Below are 24268 nucleotides of genomic sequence, written 5' to 3'. Positions count from 1 at the left end.
AATACTTTCGGCACCACTCTTCAATTCTGTGTCACTGATATTTTCAATTTTACACATAAAAAAATTAACAAACTTTTTATTTTCTAAATCTGATGAGTAATATTCACTTAAAAAAACACTATCTGTGAGAAAAGTGTGAGCCCCTTTCCATCACGTGCAACGTGAACAAAATCCAGTGTTGGTTGGTTTAAAAGCTGGATGGAGTGAGGGTGGGGGGTGGTGGTTACCACACTGCTAGGTCATCAGTCCTTCATTCCGATTAAAATAATTCCACTAGCGTGGGAGTAAAATAATCGAGACATACAAAACACAGCTGGAAGAAAGGAGAAAACAACAAGAATGACAGAAGGGCAACAAACACTTCAATGGACAAAATCAGACAAGAAAACCATAGAGACACAAGAAACATATAGAAGAGATCAAAACAACAGAGCAGATTACCATGCCTGGCTGACCATGAGAATAAAAAGGAGAAGCCAGTCACTCTGTAACACATCAAAACCTCCACCCTAAAAACACTACAGTGGAGGATACAGAGGGACAAAGGACATGCCCTAAAAACTTGGATCAAATGGTAAAACCCACCCTCATGCATAAAAAGTAAAACTAAAGCTGCTTTTGCGGCATTGTCACCCAACACTGAAGATAGGGTGCTGCGGAAGTTAAAAGTCCGCTGCAGAGCGGCTCAAAGTGGGCAGTCCAGCAAGAGGTGGTCGATCGTCATTTGCGAGCCACAGTGACACCAAGGTTGGTCCTCGCAAGGGAGGAGATGATAATGCGTTAGCCATGTATGACCAATGCGGAGCTGGCAGAGGACAAGTGATTCCCTGTGAAACAACTGCATGGAAGACTTCCACACATTCGTAGTCTCCTTAATGACACGCAGTTTGTTGTGCGTACCGTTATGCCACTCGGTCTCCCAAAGTCGAAAAACCCTGAGATGTAAGACGGAACACAGGTCAGTTTTTGAGACGCCCATCTCCGGAAGCAGTTTCTGCATAGCCTATCTGACCAGCCTGTCGGCAAGTTCATAACCTGGGACTCCAACTTGTCCTGTGCTCCACACAAACAACACTGAATGACAGGACTGTTCCAGGGTATAATGGACTCCTGGATGGATGCTACCAAGGATGGCGAGGGTAGCACAAGTCAATAGCTTGTAAGCTGCGCAGGGAGTCAGTACAGAGAAGAAATGACTCGCCAAGAACAGGAATGGATGAACTGAAGTGTACGAGATATGACCATAAGATCTGTAGTGAATACACAGCAGCCAGTGGCCAAGGGATGATGTTCAATATGGCCTCTGTGGACATAGGCAAAGCCAACATTACCATCAGCCATCGAGCCTTCAGTGCAAACAACTTCAGAGCCTTGGAACACAACAAGAATCTAAAGGAAGTGACAGTGGAGAGTGGCAGGGTTAGCAGAGTCCTTAAGACCACACAAAAGGTCCAGACGAAGCTTCGGCCGAGGTGTACACCATGGAGGTGTATGTGAATGGACCACAAGTAGAGGTGGTAAAGGGAAGGAGCCCAGTTGGGAGAGAAGGAATTGCACATGAACTGCAATCTTGAGCCCTGAGCTGGGTCGCCAATGCGGGAGATGAAATGCCATGGGTGGGAAAAGTAGACGGTAATTAGGATGCTCAGGATAACTACAAATGTGTGCAACATAACTGGCAAGCAGTTGTCCACATTGGATCCGCAATGGAGGGATTCCGCCCTCCACCAGGACACTGGTCACTGTGCTCGTTCTAAAAGCTCCTGTTGCTAGGCAAGTGCCACAGTGGTGCACCGGGTCGAGGAAATGCAATGCTGAGGGCGCCGCTGAAACCGTAAACCAGACTCCCATAGTCAAGGCGGGATTAACAAGGGCTCTGTAGAGTTGCAGTAGCGTAGAGCGACATACACCCCATTTGGTGTTGCTCAGGCAGTAAAGAGCATTGATGTGCTGCCAGGACTCCTGGTTAAGCTGATGAAGGTCAGGTAGCCAGGTCAATCGTGTGTCCAAAACCACTCAAAATCGATATGTCTGCACTACAGAGTGTGGATCATCATTAAAATAAAGTTCAGGTTCCGGATGAACAGTACGACACTGACAGAAGTGGATGACACACAACTTTGTGGCTGAAAACTGGAAAGCTGTGGGCCAGAGACCATGACTGCACCTTGTGAATGGCTCCCTGTAGGTGCCGCTCAAGAACACCAGTAATGGAGGAACAATACCGAAATGCAGAAGTCATCCACATACCAGAGAAGGGGAAACCGACGGCCCTACAGCTGCTGCTAGGCCATTGATGGCCACTAAAAATAGAGATACACTAAATAGGGAACCCTGCGGAACGCCATTCTCCTGAATACAGGTGAGAACTATGGGAGGCACCAACTTTGACATGTAACGTACAGAGCGACAGGAAGTTTTGGATAAAAATCAGGAGTAGACACCCCGAGACCCCACTCTTACAATGTGGCAAGGATATGTCGCCAGGTCGTGTCGTATGCTCTACAAGTCAAAATAGATGGCCACCAGATGTTGCGTTTGGGAAAGGCTGTTCGGATGGCAGACTCAAGGGACACAAGATTATCAGTGGTAAAGCGACCATGGCGGGAGCCACCCTGACATGGAGCCAGTTGGCCATGCGACTCCAGGACCCAACCCAACCGTTGACATGCCATATGTTCCAGCAGATTACAGGGAACGTTGATGAGGTTGATGGGCCAATAGCTACCCACAACGAACGGATTTTTACTGGGTTTTAGAACCAGAATTATGGTGCTCTCCCACCACTGTGATGGAAAGACACCATCACACCAGGTTCGGTTGAAGATGATAAGGAGATACCGCTTGTACCCAGATGAGAGATGTTTAATCATCTGACTGTGAATCCAATCCAGAGCAGGAGTTGTGTCGGGGCAATGTGCAAGGGTGCTGAGCAGCTCCCACTCTGTAAATGGGGCATTATAGGGTTCACTGTGGCGTGTAGTGAACAAGAGGATTTTCCTTTCCATCCGACATTGAGAGTGTGAAAGGCTGGGGGGTAATTCTCCGACGCAGAGGCTTGAGCATAGTGCTCAGCAATCATGTTTGCGTTGGTAGATAACATGCCATTGATGTTAATTCCATGGACACCTGATGGGGTCTGGTTCCCAAAAAGACATCTGATCTTCATCCAGACTTGGGAAGGTGACATATGGCACCCAATGTTCAACACACAACTCTCCCAACATCCTGTTTCTATCGTTTTATAAGCAGACGCATGCACGGAGCTGCTTACAGGCTATTAGGAGCTTTAGGGAAGGGTGCTGTTTATGTCTCTGTACAGCTTGCTGACGCTCTTTAATTACCTCAGCGACTTCCAGTAACCACCAATGGACTGTCTTTCACCGGGGGCACCCCTGGAGAACGAGGGATCGCGTTTTCCGCCGCAGAAACGATCGTTGTAGTGACCTGCTCAATCAAAACATCGATGGCACCACATGGGGGATATTCAATGGTGGCAGCAGAGCTGAAGGCTTCCCAGCCTGCCTTGTTTAATGTCCATCTAGGTAGACAATTGTGGGCATGACGCCCGGGGAGAGACAGGAAGATGGGGAAGTGGCCACTACCACACAGGTTGTCATGTGCTCTCCAGTGGATAGATGGGAGAAGGCTAGGTCTGCAGACCGAGACATCAATGGCCAAATATGTGTCATGTGCCACACTGAAATGTGGGGGGCACCTGTATTTAAGAGGCAGAGGTCAAGCTGCAACTAAATTTTTGACCTCCCTACATCGGCCAGTAAGCATGGCGCCACACCACAAGGGGTTATGCGCATTAAAATCTCCCAAAAGTAGAAAAGGTTTAGGGAGTTAATCAATCAGTGCAGCCAATACATTCAGGGGTACTGCACCATCTGGAGGAAGATCTACATTGCAGACAGTTATTTTCTGCGCTGTCCTTATCCTGACAGCCACAGCTTCAAGAGGGGTTTGAAGGGGCACAGTTCACTACATACTGAGGTCAGGGCATAGACACAAACTTGACTTGACACTATTATAGTCGCTATGGTTCCTGTAATATCCCTTATAGCTGCGGCGGGCAGGGCTCCACATTGCCAGGAACCATATTTCCTGGAGGGCAATGCAGAAAGCAGGTGTAAAGCTTAACAGTTGTTGTAGCTCAGCCAGGTGGTGGAAAAAAACTCCTGCAATCGCACTCGAGAATTACGTGACCGTGAGACTGGGAAGGCATGACACACTCAATGAGGCAGTCTATGCCTCAGTGTCACTTGCTCCGCTGCCACCAGATGAGTATCTGTGCAAACGACATCCATTGTGTCTGAGGGCCCAGCAAGATGTAGGTCCTCAGCGGACGGCAAAATCTCCACCTCATCCTCAGACACAAAGCTTGTAGGTAGAGCCGGTGTGGGTGCCACCACAGTGCCTTGGTTCTTGAGGGTCTTTTTCTTTTTAGGTTTCTGTCACTACTCCTCAGGTTTGTCCAGCGGGCAGGGCTTTGCTGATTCAGTCTTAGGGACTGAGGAGGACTGTGAAGCCTTACAACCAGCTACCTGTGGTTGCTTCAGCCACTGGCAGGCATTAGCTTTGCCACTGGTAGGAACCTGGGAAGGGAGTGACCCAAGGGATCCTTTCCTGGTGAGAAGAGCCGAGAAAGACTTGCACTTCGGCTGAGAAGTGGGGACTGATATCCACCATGGTTGGGCGGGGGGGGGGGGGGGGTATTGCTCCTGAAGCAGGTTGTGCAGCAGCAACAGGGAGAGACATGCCTCCCCCCCCCCCTCCCCCCACCATCGAGGGGACAGGTGGAGTCTGACAGCTCGGATCCAACTGTACGAAGCAGAATGGAAGACGGTAGAACAGTTGTAGTGGCGACGTTGGTAGACATCATATACACAGGATGTAGCTTCTCATATTTTCTCTTAGACTGAATGCAGGTCAGTCAGTCCAGGGTATTATATTCCATTATTTTTCTTTCCTTCTTTCTTTTTTTCTTTCAATTCCTCCAGTCTGGTGAGCTAGGTGAATGGCGCTCTCCACAGCTGACACAGATGGGAAGTAGGGCACTGGGAGTATTGGGATGTGAAGGACATCCAATCCTGGAAGTACAGCGGGAAGACATACGGTCAGACTTCCAGCCCTTAGAGCACCGCATCGGGGGAGGGATATATGGCTTTACGTCACAGCGGTAGACCATCACCGTGACCTTTTCAGGTAACATGTCACCTTCGAATGTTAATATGAAGGCACCAACTTGATTATCCCTCAGAACCCTGTGAACGCGCTGGACGAAATGGACACCTCATCACTCTAAATTGGTGTGCAGCTCATTGTCAGACTGCAAAAGAAGGTCCCCGAGAAATATGATACCCAGGACAATATTTAAGCTCTTATGGGGTGTGATGGACACAGAAACATCCCCCAGCTTGTCACATGCGAGTAGTGTCTGTGACTGGGCAGAGGATTGCTGAAATGCAGGAGGACCTGTAACAAATTGACGTATGGTGCAGGGAATGGCAATTGAATCTCAATGTAGCCAAGTGTAATGTGCTGTGAATACACAGAAAGAAAGATCCTTTATCATTTAGCAACAATATAGCAGGTCAGCAACTGGAAGCCGTTAATAATTCCATAAATTATCTGGGAGTAGGCATTAGGAGTGATTTAAAATGGAATGATCATATAAAGTTGATCGTCGGTAAAGTGGATGCCAGACAGAGTCATTGGGAGAATCCTAAGCAAATGCAATCCAAAAAACAAAGGAAGTAGGTTACAGTACACTTGTTCGTCCACTGCTTGAATATTGCTCAGCAGTGTGGGATCTGTACCAGATAGGGTTGATAGAGAGAGAGAGAGAGAGAGAGAGAGAGAGAGAGAGAGAGAGAGCAGCGCGCTCCATTACAGGATCATTTAGTAATCGCGAAAGCATTACGGAGATGATACATGAACTCCAGTGGAAGACTTTGCAGGAGAGACGCTCAGTAGCTCGGTACGGGCTTTTGTTGAAGTTTCGAGAAAATAACTTCACCAAAGAGTCAAGCAGTATATTGCTCATTCTTATGTATATCTCGCGAAGAGACCATGAGAATAAAATCAGAGAGACTAGAGCCCACACAGAGGCATACCGACAATTTTTCTTTCCACGAACAATACGAGACTGGAATAGAAGGGAGAACCGAATGAGGTACTCAAGGTACCCTCCCCCACACACCGTCAGGTGACTTGCAGAGTATGGATGTAGATGTAAATGTAGATCTAGATCGACATTGACCGCATTTTGGACAAGCCCTCCATCTCCCCAAACTTGTTCTCTAAATGCTCCACAAAAAACAGATTTCATTGACAAGAAAGATTCCCCATCAACTCTCGTATATATGAGATGCCGGGATGACAATTTGGGGCGTGTTTTGTAACAGTGAAGTTAGACCTTGATCGCTTAAGAGACTGCTGCTGTTTGACCACCAGCAAGTAGGTTGTGCATGAGCAACAGGGAGTTTCTGCCCTCAGGTTGAGATGCACTAACTACGATGCAATGAAATTGTCCGATTTTTAGATCTATCTGAAGAATTTAATGAACAAAACACAAGAAGGAGACCAATTGAATTCGATTAAGCCCTGAAGTGTAATATCTTCATTCATTGCCTAACTGGACATTAAACCTATTAACTTCAATAATCAAATTCTCTCACAATCCAAATCAAGAAATTGGAAGTGCAGAAATTTGGATGCTTTCTGCACAAACTTCAAATAAGCCAGAGAAGATACTTGAAACCATTATCTACGGGGCTTTTAAATACCAACATGGGTACTGGTTGAACATTAAGAAATTCTATCCTTTCCTGTAACAGAAATTTAAGTTGCTCATTTTAGCTTTTCCATCTAACTGCTTAGTAGTGAGGGACTTCACACGGTGCAACTCCTCCTGAGAAAAGGATTAACAACCAGTCACCACCACCTTTATTTAAATTTCATTGCATTCCATTTTCTTTTTACATTCCATGCTCCTATCAGATAGTAACTACTGTTCGAATTACTCATTTGTTCCAAAAAGTCTTTTCCCTATCAGAACTAACCAACTCTCTCTCTCTCTCTCTCTCTCTCTCTCTCTCTCTCTCTCTCTCTCTCTCTCTCTCTGTGTGTGTGTGTGTGTGTGTGTGTGTGTGTGTGTGTGTGTGTGTACAAAATCTCAATATATGTTTAGACTTGTTTAAATGATGGCATTTTCTAGTTGCTACTTCTGCTTGTAAAAGTTTTGCCCCTCGTGCCACAGATTATATACTATAAAAAGTTAATAAGTTTACATTTTACACTGTTTCCCTAAGCCACTCGAGGCAAAAGACATGGCAATTCCATTGGAAATGCCATAGCCAATTCTTGTGCAACCTCAGATATGTAATACGTGTAAAACTTAGAAATTCACATAACCAATAAATAGACACTGTTGGAATTTAAAAAAGTTCCAAAGCACCATGGACAACAAAAATGGTTTTCAAGTTGTCATCGCTCTTGTGGAAGAGGATGATTCAAGCTGAGGACCAAACTGCTGGTCTCAAGCAAAGCATTATTACCTAAAAATTCTGAGTACTTTAAGTACTAGTTTACCAAATCTAAATTTCAGTAGTATAATTATGAGGTTTCTAGGTATACATAGAAACTTCACTTATGTAATTGTTCGCAACAAACTATGCTGGATATTTTTGTACTTTTACAAAACCGTCTGCATGTTCTGATGAGCATGGGTGCTACAAAACCGTCTGCATGTTCTGATGAGCATGGGTGCCTATGGTTGTGTATAGATTGCACCAGCGGTAACACAACACACAATGGCAACAGTGGCACTACTAAAAGTAACACACTTAACAGTGTGTTTGTTCCCTTCTTATTTTATTGATTTTACTTGTTGACTTTTGGACTGTCATTTCATTTCATACAATTACCACACATTACTTTATACATACATGTTTAATACTTACTTTTCTCTGCTCGAAATACAGAGATGCTTCTGCCTCAAATACAAAAATAAGAGCAGATCTGTACAATTATGTGATAGGTTTGTGCTAGTGCTTGAATTTCTGAAATTCCACTGAAGCAATTAGGTTCACATCTTCTAAATACCCTCATCCAGGGTGTGACAGTTTTTGGGCACATAAAGAAGCAGCCAGGTGTGGTGTTCAACCTTGCTGTTCCCATGAAGTGGTGGTGCGAGACAGGTAACTGACCAGCTTTGTAGGTTAGGTTTAGGGAAAGTGTCAACACCTCAGAAAGACAACATGATAGTTGAACCTGCATGGAATGTGTGTTTTTTAAATGCCTCCCAACACTAGAATGTGACCATTTCCTCAATTATCACAAACAGTTCACATCTGCTATGGGATGCTCCCTTGGCCTATGGGCTGCTAAGAAAGAAGCCCTCTTTAATGATCACAAACTTTACAGGCTTGCCTTTGCTGAACTGAATGTAGATTGTGACTGGCAAATTGTCATCTTAGCTGTGACAATATTTAGCTCAAAGAATGAGAGTCCACTGATGGTCTTCAGGCAACAGAGAGCATGTTACAGCTCATAGTATGTGATGCAACGTTTTCGTGTTGACTGCATTCTCGTGCTGGGGGTAGATGTCATCAGATACGACAGAACGAAATCGTTTTACTTTAAATTTCATTTACTGAATTTGTGTTGCTTGTCACTTAATAAATTTACATTTGAAAAACCACAAACATGTCAATTTGAATCTAAACTGAAATGGTGTCCTAATATAAGACAGAGGCAGAAAATATTTGATATCAACAAATATAAGAACATGTAAACCCTAAATTAATAATATTCCGTTTCTTACTGCGCGTCTAACACTTTCTGCATTTATTGAGCAAAAGAAGTGCCGACATGGCATACAAAAGTTCTTTTCCAAGTTAACATTCTCTGGGAGCCTAAGGACAACATTACATCCAATGTGCAGATTTCTCTCTGGTTAATTTCAGAGAAATGACCACTACAGAAAATGCATTCAGTGCTACCTCCTTCAGGTTGCAGACTCATTCTCCTCAGTTGAATCTGTATTAGACTCCAAGTGACTGGAACATTATATTTCCTATGTTCATCTCTCATTTTCAAGAACAAAACTATCACTTCTGTCACCTTTGATTCCGCTACAGCTTCCTTCTCTATGAAAGGTTTCATTACCAAGTTTCAAATTAACTTTTTTCTGCTGGATCTGCTTTCCCATGCTGTCTGCTACTTCAGTGAATAGTTTTACGCCTATTGACAAAACTTTCTCTTCGGCAACTTAATTTGAGCAAGGGGTTTTTGTTGTTTGTATATACATTGGTAGTGCTACCAATCACCTGCTCACCAGGATGACCGGCCATTGCTGAAATGTGGCCCACAGTAGGGTAAACCACTCTGTGGCACAACACACAACTGCAAATAACATGCTCAATTTCAGTGGCCACTTCACAATACAGGCCATCTGGTTCCTCCCCTCCACCACCAGCTTTTCTGCACTATGCAGATGGGAGTTGACTAACAGTCTCCACTCCCGTAATTATCAAGGCCTCAACCTATATTAACATACTGGTTCCGCATCCTCCACCCAACAGTTCCCAACCCCTCTGTCCTATCACCTCATCTGCATTCTCATTTCCCATCCTCTCTGTTTGCTGCCCTCTGCCAACACACCTACCCATCTTTCCTCACTCCTCTCTTCTTTTGCTCCTTCCCTGCCCACAACTTCTTGACGCTTCCATCCCAAGTGACAGCTAGTTTCTGGCCTAAGCTGCTGGAGATGGTAATCTCTTTTGCTGATCGAGGCTATAGCCAAACACTAAGTAAGTGTCTTAATTGTGCCTGTCTGCAACTTCACGTTTTCTTTATATTAGTCGTCTATCTATTCCTACATTGTTAAAATACACTCTGACAATTCTGATGAGCTTACAAGGGAAAGTGTAAAAAGAGTACTACCAATGTGAAAAGACATTCTGTTGATGCAAGGAGAAGCAACATTTTATAAACAATGGATGCTGTCTTAAGGGATGATGAAAGTTAGCTTTGGTATTTTTTTTTTATTTTATTTATTTTTTTTTTTTCATTTTGATTCTGTGCTAAGCATTATTCTGAGCAGATCGATGAGCACCGTGTAAGAAGGTCTGTAGATGGAATAATTTAAAATATATGTATTAAATGATTCATTTTTGCTATTTCAGAAGAACCATGGAAACCCTCCATGTAAAATATTCAACCAAGTTCAAAGGTTAATTTTGGCCATTTCATAATTAGCACTTGTGCAACAATGTCACGTTATTACATGCACAATCCTATTTCCACTAAATAATGGGCTGGGTGCTTAGTCCCTATTAACAGTAATAAATTTTAATTTGAATTGATAATTTAGATATTCTTAGTAAAAGACAACTTGAGATTTCACTTCTCAGTACGGCTATGCTCGAATAATGACTTTGGCCTAGATTGCTCACTAAGTAATTGAAAAGCAATGCGTTAGAAATTATTTATCAGAATAAGATTTTCAGTATGCTTCTAGCTTTTGTTCTTAGTATTGAGATCACATAAAATACACAATTGTTCAGACTACGAAATGAAGGATGCTTTACCCCTCCCTCTGTGCTATCACTACCTCCCTATTCAAGTCCTCTCACCCTCATTGTGTGCCACCCTCAGTCAATGCAACTGCCCATATTTCCCCTTCCTTGTTATTCTTTTTCCACCACCACCACCACCACAGCCCCTCCTGCACCCCACTTCCCTGCCTCACAGGCTCTTGCTGCTACACCTGTCAATCTTGTCATGCCTCCACGAAATCCCTGCACACTCCGTGAGACACTGCTCTTCTCTCCCCACATCCGTGCCATGCTACCACTTCTACCTTCACCACCCCACACCAGACTGCTACTTTCATTCAATGTGACAGCTGCATTCTGGTCTGAGCAGCCGTGTGTGTGTGTGTGTGTGTGTGTGTGTGTGTGTGTGTGTTTTCACTTTTCTGAAGAAGGCTAAATGTGTGACAGTCTTTTCATTGTTTGCTTCTTTATTTTGTGTGTCCTAAACTAATAATTAAATGTCCTTCCCAATATTGCTACGATGGATAAAAAGTAAAACACGGTCGACAGCCTGCACGTTGTCTGCTAAAAGGGCTGATAACTCTGACGGCGAACACAAATGAGAATTTTTTTTTTTTTTTAAAATATGTACAAAGAGGGGGTGGGGAGGCACTCCACCAGGAAATGGCGGACTGTGAAAGGTTGAGGGCAATGAGCATAAAATAGAAGGGGAACACCAATAAAAACAAATGATGATGGCTAAAAAGACAGTGCTCAATACACAACCTAGCTAAAATTATCTCCTCATGGCAAAAGGACCGATAGGACATCGTCCAAACCTCAGAGAGGCTTAATAACACAAAGCTTGTTCCCGTGAAGGGAGGGCCAGTGGTGATGTCAAGGGGACACCACCTACTGACAGACGGCAACTCTGAGATTATATGAGGGAATATAGGAACTAGTGGGCTGACGTACAAGGATTGCAGCAGCCTTGGCAGCAGCATTGGTGGTCTTGTTTCTTGTCAGACCAATGTTATCAGGAACCCATATAAACAACACAATGACCCAATCAAGAGTGAGCAAGTGACAGTTTTCCTGGACCCGTTGCACTACATGATTGACAGTGTACAGCACACAGAGGCTATGAAGGGCACAGAGTCAAGAGCAGACGACACAATTGAAAAGCCTGAGTCACCGTATGTACTGTGTGGTCTGATACAGGGTGAAGAGATATGTCGTAAATACTGAGCAGTGTTCCGCAAGCTGATATTGAAAAAACATTGATGACAATGATGAAAGCACACCTGGCACCACGGTCAGTCCGAGAACCATTAGTGTACACAAAAGGTACTATAGTGAAGTTCCGCGTGAAGGTTGTGAAACGGAAGGCAATTGAGCAAAGCTGGAGTAGTGTCCTTAGGAAGTGAAGGAGGGCCAAGTTGAACACTGGTCGCCACACGAAGCCAAGGTGGTGAAGTGCTCACACCCACTGGGAAATTTGCAGGTAGTGTGAAGTTAAGCTGCCTGAGCAAGAGCCGAGAGCAAACTCCTGAAGGTAACAGAAGAGGGACGTGCCCCACACTGGCAATCAAAGGAGTCCTCAAAGGAGGAGGCATAGAATTGGTGGCCACACATGGCAGACAAACGGCATGCATACCTGCTGAGGAGAAAGTCACTGTGGTAGGACAGCAGTAGTTCAGAAGCTTCTGCATACTGACTCAAGTGGGGCTATGTAAAAGACAACAGAGGCCAAACAGATGCCACGGTGGTGGATAGTATTGAGAAGGCATATGAGGGAGGGTCAAGGATATGCATTGTAGGCTTTCTCCAAATTGAGAAACAAGGCCACAGTCAGATTTCTGCAGGAAACCATTCATTATGTGGGTGGACAAAATAATGAGAAGGTCAACTGCAGAATGGCATGCTTTAAGTCCACATCGTGCAGTGGTTAGAAAACTGCAAGACTCGAGCCACCATATCAGCCGGACAAGAATGATATGTTCCACCATCTTGCAAAGACAGCAGCTTCATGACAACATCTGGTAAACATGCCCTCGGTCTGGATGCAGTTGTACATATGAAGCACAAAGTGCTTGCACACAAGAGAAAGGCACTCCAACATCTGAATGTTAACATCGTCTGACCCTGGGCTGGAGAATCAGGATGAAGCGAGTTCATGATGTATCTCCCTCATAGTAAAGGTTGCATTGTAGCATTCACTATTCTGGTAAGAGAAGGGTATCGTCCGAGCTTCCTCCACTTGTTTCCAATGGAGAAAAGTAGGGCGATAGCGAGAGGAGCTCCAAATCTCTGCAAAATGGTGGTCCAGGGGGTTGCGGATAGCAATAGGGTCTACTATGACATTATCTGTTACTGTAAGGCTGGAAATTGAGAAATGGAGAGCCGTCACAGGTTGACCCACATGATGGAAGAGGGAGCAGAACTGTTAAAAGAACTAATTAATGAAATCCAGCTAACTTTGTTATCCCAAAGCTTGTGAGGACACTGAGCACACAACTGTTTATAATGAATGCAGTTTACTTTGTAAGATGACTGTTAAAAACACAGAGAGAGTGTCTCCGTGCACGAAGGGCATCACAGCTGGCCTCAGTCCACAAAGAGACCGGGACACAACGCACTAATGAAGCAGTGCGAGGAATGGAACATTCTACAGCAGTAGGGATAATGTTTGTAAGATATTAAACCTGGTCATCCTAACGGGGGAAATTATGTTCCTCAAAGATCGCCAGGGAGGAGTAAAGTCTCCTGTCGCCCTTAGAAAGCTGTCATTTGGGTGTACACATAGATGGGGTAGGAGTCAGCAATCAGATGGCACACGGGAAGGGGTCGCTTGAATGTGTGTGAGAGAGAATGGACCACTCGAGATGATGGGCCAGCTGGGCAGTGCAGAAGGATAGGTCTGAGTGGAGTCTGAAAGGAACATGGATGCTCCCGCATTAAGGTGGATGAGGTTAAGGGGATTGGAAGGTCAACCAAGAAGGTACCTCTCTGACATGTTCTGAGCGAGCCCCAAAGGGGATGGTGTGCATTAAGGCACCAAGCAGCAGAAAGGAGTGAGGGATTTGCCCAACAAGCTGGAGGAAGTCTGCCCTGGTGACACCGAATGATGCAGGCATCTAAATAGTACAAAAGGAAAATTGTCAAGTGAGGAAGAAAAATGCGGACTGCAACAGCTTGGAGCTGGTAGTCCAGCAGATGCATTGACTATGACCAGCAATCTGGATGAGCAGCACGATTCCCCATGAAATGGAGTGCCACCCTCAGGGAGAAAGTCAAAGCACTCTGGGAAGAAATGAGAGATCTCAAAATGGTCGTGAGGATGCAATTTTGTTTCCTGGAGACAGAGCAAAGCGGACACTGCGATTATAAGAGCAGCTGCAAGTCCTCTTTGTTGGATCGAAGGCCATGAATGTTCCATTGGAGGAGAGTCATGAAGAGGAAAAAAATAAAGGTGTGTCACATCGGCAGATGTCTAGTGCCAACCTTCGAAGACTCGCTGCTACAGGGCACAGAGGCAGGAGGATCCTGCTCCATGAGGTTGACAGAGGCATCAGCATTCACTTTCTGTTGCTCTGCAGAAAAATGGTTGATGGTGCACACCAGCAACACGGTGGTTGGTCGGGTGAGGGTATCACATGGCAACACCGCCTAAGAGGGTCTCTTAGTCACCTTAAGGGAAGACCGCTTCCATCTGTTTAGCTTCTTGGAGCCTTTCTTGTTGGCAGAGGAACATTCAAACATTTGTTGGCTGGACGGATGTAGAAAGTCTTTGTAGGAATATTCCTTCTGTCCTTTTCCAATCGGTAGGACAGGTGACTTCACCCTGTGAGGCGGAAGTTTAGTGGCTTATTGCAGAGCTGAATAAGGAGATGGGGATGCTGCCATGAAGCTGCACAATTTCACAAACATGGTGCTAAATTTGGGGTGACGTGTCTGCATGGCCACGTTCTTCATGGAGCGAGATGTAGCCAGAACAGTACTGTAAGCGCCAGAAAGTAGAACGCAGGGTTTGGGACTAGCCAATAACTTGTGAGCGACCACATAAGGCATTTTTTCCTTTACCTGTATCTCCTGGACAGCCCACTCATCAAAATACACAGGCCAATCTTGAGAGGGGGCGGCATGGTCACCATTGCAGTTGATACAGCAGGAAGCAGGAGGCGGACGATCGCCCTCATGCGCATCCCTACCACAGGTTACACATTTGGCCGGGTGTTGTCAAGACATTCGAGTGTGGTTGAAATGATGACACTGACAGCAGCACATTGGTTTTGGAATGTATGGCTGGACTGTTAAAACTTCACGGAGTGCTTTGACCTTGGACAGAAGCACCACTCTATCAAAGGTAAGAAAAAGAGTGTCTGTGCACTGAGGATGCAGCTATCTTTTTCATCACCCAATGGATGGCAATCTTGACATGAACAGGACAGCAAAGCAACAAGCAGTAGTTGTGCTTGAGAATCAGTAATCGTCCCCAAAAGTGAAATGCCATCGCATGAATGAGAGCAGGATTTCACAGGGCCGGCAATTGCATAGACACCTTTTTGAATTTTGAAACTGATTTACTATAGCAAAGGACTGGCCATCTTCACTAAGACTGGCACATTGCGAGAAAATGCTTATGATTGCTAGCCTCTCCAATGGTGTGCTCCTTCCAACGGGGAGCTCCCCTCTAAGAGGACACACCCACCTTAGATGACAGCTCACACCTCCCTAACACTTGACAGAGGGACCAATTGGCAATTTGGGGAGGTAGCAGCTCAGACAATCGTCTATCCCTGGGCCTGGCCTTTACCAGTGGGTAGGTGTGAACGCTAACTGCCAACCCAGGGCCAGGAATTACACTTTATCCAGTCGTGTTACATGTAGGTGTGTCAGCTGACCTTCAGGAACACACAGGGAGTAAGAAGAAAGAGGAACCACAAACACCAAAGCGGAGGAAGGACAGGTGAAGTGGAACGAAAAAAAGAAAGAAGCAATGAAAGACAGTGGAGAGACTGTTCCAAATCAGTGACTGAATATGCAAAACACATTTTCAACAACATCCCAGACATGTTCCCAAGAGAGGGGAAAAAGAACAACAAGAGGATAGACAAGTACCACAGGAGGGAAAAGATGCTGTGAAGGCTGGAGCCTCGTGGTAGTCAAGCTTGAACCTGCCAAACAGCAGTGAGCCCACTTGGGGCATTGTTTCATCGTGCCTATCTGCAACCCAACATGTCATCTTTACGGTGTGTAGTAATCCATCCTTTTCTTAATACTGTTGATTTTCCAACCTGAAGCTTTCATTGGTTAACATTTGAATTTGTGTCAGACATCAAAGAATTTCCCTTCTTCAGAAACTCTTTTCTTGCAAAAAGTCAGTTTGCATTTTTGATATCTTCTGCACTTCATCCATCGTCAGTCATTTTGCTGTCCAAATAGCAAAATTCACACTCCTTTTATCATCTCATTTCCTAATCTACGTCCTCACTATCATCTGGTTTCATTCAACTACATTCAGTTGCCCTTGTTTTACTTTTGAGGTGTTCATCTTATAATCTCTTCTCAAGATGCTATCCATTCTAGTCAACTGCAATTCCAAGTTGTTTGTCTTGTCTGTTGGAGTTGAATGCTGTCAGCAAACAAAGTTTTCAATTTTTCTCCTTTAATTCACTTTTCAATTTCACTGAATAACACTGGGGATATGTTACAACCCTCTCTCACTCCCTTCTCGACAACTGCTCCCATTTAAATTTCTTTGACAGATTTATAACAGCAGTCTGGCTTCTGTAGAGACTGAATAACTTTTTATTCCCCATATTTTTATTCCTGATGCCTCACAAATTTCAGAGTATAGTCCATTCAACATTTTATAAACCTTTCAATAAATCAATGTAAAGAACATCCTAGGATCAGAAGTGTCTCTCGTGTACCTAGATTTCTTCACAATTAACTGATTTTCCCCTGTTTTTACATTCTTTTGTAAATTATTCATATGCCAGTATTTTTAAGACCACGACTTATTAAACTTATGGGTTGATACCATTCACGTCTGTCAGCACATGCCTTCTTCGTAATTGGAATTATTACATTCTTCCAAAACCCTGAGGGTATCACTTGGCTAATATATCTAGCACTCCAGGTGGAATACTTATCTCTGGTTTCTAGTTGATGCAATGAAAGGCATCTAATTCCAAATGCAGAAATAACATAAGTTAATGCAGATGAGTAGGAAGAACAGTCCCTTAATGTTTGAACACAGCATTAGTAGTGCACTGCTTGACAGAGTCATGTCAAATACCTATGCGTGATGTTGCAAACCATACAAAATGGAATGAGGTGGAAGCTCAATGGGCGACTTTAGTTTATTGAGAGATTTTTAGGCAAGTGTGGCTCTACTATAAACAAAGGGACACTACTGCAATCCATTCTTGGATACTGCTCAAATGTTCGGTATTCCCACTAGGGCAGATTATAGCAAGACATTTAAGCAATTAAGAGGTTCGCTGCTAGATTTGTACAGACAAGTTCGATCAACATGCAAGTATTATAAATATGCTTTGGGAACAAAAATGGGAATCCCTGGAGGAAAGGCGACATTCTTTTCAAGGATCGCTACTGAGAAAATTTAAGAGATCTAGCATTTGCAGCTGAATCCAGAATGTTTCTACTGCTAATAACCTACATTTCACATAAGCTAAGAGAAATCTGAGCTTTTATGGAGGCATAAAGACATTCATTTTTCCCTCCCTCTATTTTTGAGAGGAACAGGAAAGGAAATGACTAGTAAAAACACAAGTATCCTCAGCCATGTACAATATGGTGGCTTATGGAGTAAGTCTATAGATATGTTGATACCACTTTTCGTTAGTTTTTGCAATTTTTGCTATGTATATTAGTATACCTTTTTGGTTTCTTGTGTGCTATCCATTTTGAGATTTATGTATCAGACTTTTGAGTCTGAGCTATATAGGGAAATAGATTTTTCAGTACCAGTTACAGCTCTTTTGCTCTTATTGTGTGGTTTTTCCCTTTAACCATGTTTTTCTTGTTTGTGTGACTGTTGCATTTTGCATATTTTACTATTAATGTGATTTTGCAGTTTTGTTGGATTTCAGTTTGTTCCTAAATAAAACCCCACTTTCCCAGGGTGGTTCCATTAGCTTCAATATTTGTTATTAGGGATTTGTAAAATTCTGTACTTGTTTATACTTTTGCAACATGGAAATGTTTAAGGTTATTGTCTGTCAGCTTGATATCATGTTTAGCTTGCACCTTAGCACTTGGCATGACATCACTGGTCAAGACTGTTGGTATCTTGCATCTTGTTGTATCCTGTCAATGAAGTTGAAGGGAAATTTTACGTCCACTTCTAATATCCACCTTGTGGATAGCCAATATCTGTACTGTGTTCCAATCACTGAATGATGCACTTACTGTATGGATGTTGGCCTATGGTATTTTACGGTTTAAAAGGGAGCTAAATAAGTTGCAAACTATTTATGGAATCTGGCAGGGATTCCATTGAGCCTATAACTTTCTGATAATTGCATTGTTTCTCAATGACATTGATACTAATATCAGCATCACTCATTATTGCAGCCGTACGAGAATTAAACTGGATAAGAACTTCTGCACGTTTCTTAAAAAAGAAAACTGAGTTTAGCATTTATGCTTTTACTTTGCTACACTCAGTTTCAATTTTTGTGCCACTGACAGCATTTACACATGACCAAAATTTCTTTGGGTGTTGAAATATCTTCCAGTACGATTCAGCTACAGTAGTCATTAACAGCTTCACTCATTGCTCTCTTGACACCCAAACACTTCTATCTACTCCCATGCTTCATTTTATGTCTATTATACAGTAGTAGTATAACCAGTTTCACGATTTGAGCTACAGTTCCTTCATATTACCCTGGCAATAGCTAAGCTTGTGAGTTCCTTGTCTGAATATGTAAATCTTGCTATTCATTTTAGCTGCCTTTTGTATCTCAGTAACTATTGTTGCCACAACTCCCTTCATGGTCATTGATACCACTTTCTATGTGGACAACCCCAGATCTTTCAGGTCTATATGATGCCATAATATCTAATGACTGGAATGTGATGGTGACCTTCCCCTGCAACCTTTACTCTGATGACCACGCTCTGTAGTAATGACTGAAGCCTAAGTTAGTTTGGAAGGTGACATTTTGCTTGCAAGTTGGCCCAGTTTTGAATGCGAATGTGAAATATAACTTGTGGGAACAGATTAATGTTTAGTGTAGCCCAACTTTATGTTCACATCATTTCACATACTTTTCATTACAAAAACTACAACTGCAAGGTAAATTCAGAAAACCTATATTAGATTATGGACATGACCGACAAGTATTTTGGTGTACATTATGTACATTTATCACATATGACCAATGACAAATGATAAGGGGTTCACTATAATAATGATCTAATATATTTGCATCATGTGTGCACGTCTAAACCATTTGCTAAATTAAGATTTATAGAGAAAGTTAGTCTTACTTCACAGAATGTGACGTAGCCTACATATAAATGTGACAGGAAAAAAAAAACAGCAAAATTAACAAACATGGGAAACAAGACGTGCCTCAAACACAAAGCACAGAAAATGACAAGATACAACTTTTACTGAACCACAGATGTTCCTGCACAGCTGTATGAAAGTGAGTCATACATAGAAAACATAGGTAGCAAAAATGAGATTTCTAAGGGCAGTTAGTGGATGTAATGTAGTGTAGAAAATTTAGAGAATGAATGGATTCAACGTTTATGAACTGGGATTGAAATAACATGAAAACAGAATAAAATGGAACTAAGAGATTAATAGGATGAGTAACAAGAGAGTACCTTTCAAAAATCATTAGGCCCCTACATACAAACTTGAATGGAGAAGAAGTCAGGGAAGACCAAGGAAAACATGAGTTTCATGACAAGCCGATGAGTAATTGTTTAAGTGTAGAGTAGAAGAAAAGAAGAAGAATAAAGCCAAACTCGACAGCAAAAAGCACAATGCAATTCATTACAAATGGAGAAGGGGGAACTGTGTTTGAAATAAAATGAAATAAAACATACATGAACTACTACATTTTGCTGTCACAACAAAACTACTTGTTTACATGGTTGTTATTACCTTCATCAGTTGCATGTTTATGATATTAGTACCTGTGAAAGAACAGAGTTCATTCCAATTACTACTGACTCCAAAGTGAAATGTTTGCTCACCTGAATCGCCACATAGTTTGTCATCTCTTTCTGCCAACAACGCTGAGAGTTTGTGATTTTCATCTTGTAATCTTGTTACCATAGACACCAAATCTTGCGACTCCTCCCGCCAATGTTCTTCTATTTGTTCCAATTCCTTTAAAGGTTCACAAATGATGATTAATAACATTTGTGGCCAAAGCTTTGTCGTAGGTTCTAGTCATGCACACACAATGATTGACCATAAAGGAGTCTCTTTCTAAATGATAGAGACAATTTTTTATTTTGGTTCATAAATGGCTTCGAATGTATCGTTATTAATTCGACAACTACACATAAATAACACTGAACCACTATTAAATTAGTCTAACCTTTTCAAATCTTTGACGATCTTCTGCCTTTTCAAGCTTGTCACTTTCCAATTTAGCGATCCTTGCCCGTAGCTCTTCAACGGTAGTATTCTCCCTTTCATTTTTCGTCGCTAGCGCTTCAAGATTCTCCAATGCACTTATTACTTTGGGCATCAAACCAGTAACAGCCTGCGTTCCGTAAGCATCGATTATCTTTTCGAACTCCTTTCCAATTTCCGAAGCAATATCATACACATCAACTACGGATAAATCTTGTTCGTATTCTTCCATATCCCCTTCTACCTGAAACGGCATGTAGATGACGTACTCAAGAGAACGAACAACCCCTAAACTCCCTACACGCTCTCATTACTTACTCAACTTGACATTTTCGCGATCACTTTAAATTATAGAAGTTGACGTCTGTGAAGTGACTTAACGCACCACTGGTCAGCGATTGATATTATGGACGTGGTGAATGAGATAAAAAATTTTCTTTCAGTGTTCTGTCGCAAGATACTAAATATCAGAATTTTTCTATTATTCTTCCTATGTGTCTTCAGATGTCTGAGAAAAACCAAAACTAGTAAAAAATTATCTTTTAGAGTAAATTCTATCGATAGTCCTTGCAGGTAGGTCTTCGGACAGGAAGGTCTTTGCTTTCAATTCAGAGAGCTATCTTGTAATCTTCCTTTCGGGTCGGCAGGAAGGTCGGGTAATATTTGATTGTGGTGAAGGTCTGTACTAAGTTGTATTTGCTATAACGTAAATAGTGAAATGTTTATGTTAAAGAACAGAGTTGACGTAGTTGTTTAGTAGTAAATATGGTAATTTTAACCATTGCAGGTAAAGTGGTCGGCCTAAAATTTATCCGGAGCCTGCCCGCAGCAGACCATTTTTAATATCCACTTATAAGAAGGATTAAAACATGTTGGGCAGAGCTGGAACGCTGGTGCCCCTCTGCGGGCAGCAACAACAGCAGGCGAGAGGTATGGCTACTCTTAAGGCCATTTCTATTCGACTAAAGTCAGTTAAAAATATCCAGAAAATAACACAAAGTATGAAGATGGTGTCAGCTGCAAAATACACTAAAGCTGAAAGGGAACTGAAGCAAGCCCGACCGTATGGCGAAGGAGCGAAACAGTTTTATGAGAAAGCAGAGGTTGCACCCGTGGGAGAAGCCCCCAAAAAACTTGTAATTGCTATGACTTCAGACCGAGGACTTTGTGGTGCCGTACATACGCAAGTTTCAAGAAGTATACGCACGGAACTGACAGAAGACCCCGAAAACACCAAGATAATATGTGTGGGCGACAAATCACGAGCCATCCTACAGCGATTGTATGGTAAAAATATTATTGGTGTTGCAAACGAGGTTGGGCGTAAGCCGCCTACTTTTACTGATGCTGCAAAGCTGACAAATATAATTTTGAACAGCGGATACGAGTTTACAGCTGGTAGAATTGTATACAATAGGTTCAAATCTGTAGTTTCGTATACTACCACAGATTTGCCACTTTTCAGCTTGGAGGCCATACAGGCTGCTCCAAAACTTCCAGTGTATGATTCATTGGATTCTGAAGTTCTGCAGAGTTATCTGGAATACTCCATAGCCTCCCTGATTTTTTATGCTATGAAAGAAGGAGCCTGCAGCGAACAATCTTCAAGAATGACTGCAATGGATAATGCAAGCAAAAATGCAGGCGAAATGATTGATAAGTTGACACTGACATTTAACCGCACTCGACAAGCCGTGATTACAAGAGAATTGATTGAAATTATTTCAGGAGCGGCTGCTCTTGACTAGATTGAGTGAAAACGAAGCCCATTCTTTAATGAGGTGTTACGGCTGAAAATGTATTAGAATTGCACCTGCTACCAAGATTTCAAAATGAAGTGCGTTTGTGAAAGTGCAGTTTAGAAAACGAAACTGAAATCGAAAGACGATTCTACTACATTATTTATGTTATTGCATTTGAGTACAGGCAGCAGTGTAATAGAGTATCTTGTCCAATATTGTTCACTTCAACAGTAGCAGAAGGAATCCAGCAGTGCATTGTAATTTCAGATTGTTAAGTGGTCATTATAGTTCCATTGTTATGTAAAAAGATATTTCCACTTGTGTATCATCCAGAATAAAACTTGGCAAAGTTTGAAGTAGATGCTTCACTGTAAAGTTACCCTTCTATCTTTGTGCTTCAATCTGTTGTTGTTTTTTTTTTTTTTTTTCCCCCTGTGGGCCTTAACTTTTCAGGATGATTGTAGGCAAAGTGCACAAACTTGAAGTTTCTTGAGATGGGCAAGAGGATATTAACATGGCTGGTAAAATAACAGTCAAGTTTCTGGAACAAGATCACCTTTTTAGAACTAACCAAACGCCCTCCATTTCAGTGCATTTCTCCAGCTGACTAAAAAAAGTTCTTCAGAGGTATAAAAAGACTTGTAATTTAGCAGCAGTTTTTTTATAACATAAACTCCTTGTATTGCACCCAGGTTGTTTGCAATTGATTTACTATTGCAGCATCTCCTAGTATAATTTATGTGGCTATTGGCTGTAAGGCCTGTTACAAACATAATTCATTGGTTTGGTTTGAGAATAGGTAGATGTAGATAAGTCAAGACCAGGATATGTCTTGTGAATTATGAACTGTTATTATACAGTGTACACTGAACATACTTTTAGTCTGTTAAAAACGAGAGTTGGGCAGTGGAAAATCGGGGACGGAATAACAGTATGAAAAGGATAGACTGCTGCTTACCACATAGAGGTGTTTAGTGGCAGAGAAGCACATTAATAAAGACTTATATGTTAGCTGTTTCTTCCTCAGACATGGACAAAACCACCCACCCATGTGGGGACTGCAGTCTCACCTGACACACACACACACACACACACACACACACACACACACACTCTCTCTCTCTCTCTCTCTCTCTCTCTCTCTCTCTCTCTCTCTCTCTCCAGATACATAATCAGCATTCCTGAGAAAACTTGAGTGTTGTTGCAAATAGGTGCAGTCAGTCAAGTGCACACACAATTTAATCTCATTCCCCCACCCCTCCTCTCTCTCTCTCCCTCCCTCCCTCGCTCCCTCCCTCATACGCCTTGCAATGTAGAGAATTGTTGCTAAAACACTAAATGAACTTCCCTTTGGTTATCACTGTTATGTCAGTCGGAAGTCACAAGTGTCCACTGTGACACCTCTCAAAATTCATTACTTTGTGTCTATAATATTAGTAAATTCATAAATCAAAAATGGCTTCCAGTCAAATAGGAGCAGCCACTGAGTTAATTAAATAAATATCTCTTATAACATTGTATAGGTATCACAGCATAAGTGTTTCCAAGTATTCTCTAGGAATCATGTTCCTTTATTTCAAATTAGTATTGTATTTAATTTTGAAAATTTCATGTGAAATTGAGGAGTCTGTTTTTGATACAGATAGGGGTTTTGATTTCTTCTACTGTATGTTTATTCACTTGTTAATTTGGTTTTGACAGCTGTATGTAAACTTTATTTGGTAGTGTAAAATTTATTTATTTTATTTTGTGTATCCACCTGTAGATAAATATTGTATGAATGTTATCCAGAATAGGCCTACATATAAATTCATGTAAAACTATTTCAAGGAAATGGAACATTCAAATATATAAACATAGAAGGTACAAAAATAAAAAATAAATAAAGAAAATAAATATAAGGGCATACAAGACAAAGTAATACAATTTTATATACACATATTCTTATGTTACTATAAGTTCATAGACTATTTGTCATAGGGCTTTACTTTAATCCTCTCTAAACAGCAAGTTTGTATATACACTATGATCTTTTAGTGAAGATTATATATTGCACAACAGCTGTCTGTTAGATATGCAAATATAGGGAAAAAGTTTAGGATGAGAGAGTATTTTCAGTTTTGTCTTAATATAAACATTATCAGAAAATATTGGCCTACATCGTTGCTTACCAAGAAAAAACATTTTATAGTAGAAATGTTTTAAATTCTGCTCTTAAATTAATTTTAATCTTCTATCTTTTGAATGTAGACTGGTAGTGTATTGTAAAGTGTAGTACCAGTAGGGCTCACATGCCCTCATGTGTGTGTTGGTTTTGTTTGCTGATTATGGAGTGCTTTGCTGTT

General features: G+C 42.1%; 2 protein-coding genes across 4 annotated transcripts in view; one reads left to right on the top strand and one right to left on the bottom strand.

The window, feature by feature from the left end:
• The window catches only part of LOC124544895 (RILP-like protein homolog), a 166953-nt gene extending 146372 nt beyond the window's left edge, over positions 1 to 20581 (bottom strand). Inside the window, exons 1-2 of one of the 3 annotated variants that reach the window (XM_047123623.1) lie at positions 20144 to 20581; positions 19794 to 19929 (exon numbers count right to left, since the gene is read on the bottom strand). In XM_047123623.1, the coding sequence (XP_046979579.1) occupies positions 19794 to 19929; positions 20144 to 20437 (430 nt within the window). In that variant the 5' untranslated portion in view covers positions 20438 to 20581. The remainder of the gene's footprint in view (positions 1 to 19793; positions 19930 to 20143) is intronic. The other 2 variants (XM_047123624.1, XM_047123625.1) reach the window with 2 other exon arrangements.
• Positions 20582 to 20754: 173 nt separating this feature from the next.
• Positions 20755 to 22279, top strand: LOC124545225 (ATP synthase subunit gamma, mitochondrial). The gene is made up of 2 exons (XM_047124096.1): positions 20755 to 20859; positions 20969 to 22279. The coding sequence occupies exon 2, from the start codon at positions 21051 to 21053 to the stop codon at positions 21927 to 21929; it is 879 nt and encodes a 292-aa protein (XP_046980052.1). The 5' UTR covers positions 20755 to 20859; positions 20969 to 21050; the 3' UTR covers positions 21930 to 22279.
• Positions 22280 to 24268: the final 1989 nt, after the last annotated feature.

Source organism: Schistocerca americana, chromosome 8 (genome assembly GCF_021461395.2).
Source record: "Schistocerca americana isolate TAMUIC-IGC-003095 chromosome 8, iqSchAmer2.1, whole genome shotgun sequence".
In the NCBI taxonomy this organism is placed as follows: Eukaryota; Metazoa; Arthropoda; class Insecta; order Orthoptera; family Acrididae; genus Schistocerca; species Schistocerca americana.
Note: the sequence above shows the minus strand (reverse complement) of the source record. Positions and strands in the feature narration are given on the sequence as shown.

Bases quoted from the DNA above. Each gene is read 5' to 3' on its own strand.
- LOC124545225 (XM_047124096.1), top strand. From the start codon at position 21,051: ATGTTGGGCAGAGCTGGAACGCTGGTGCCCCTCTGCGGGCAGCAACAA.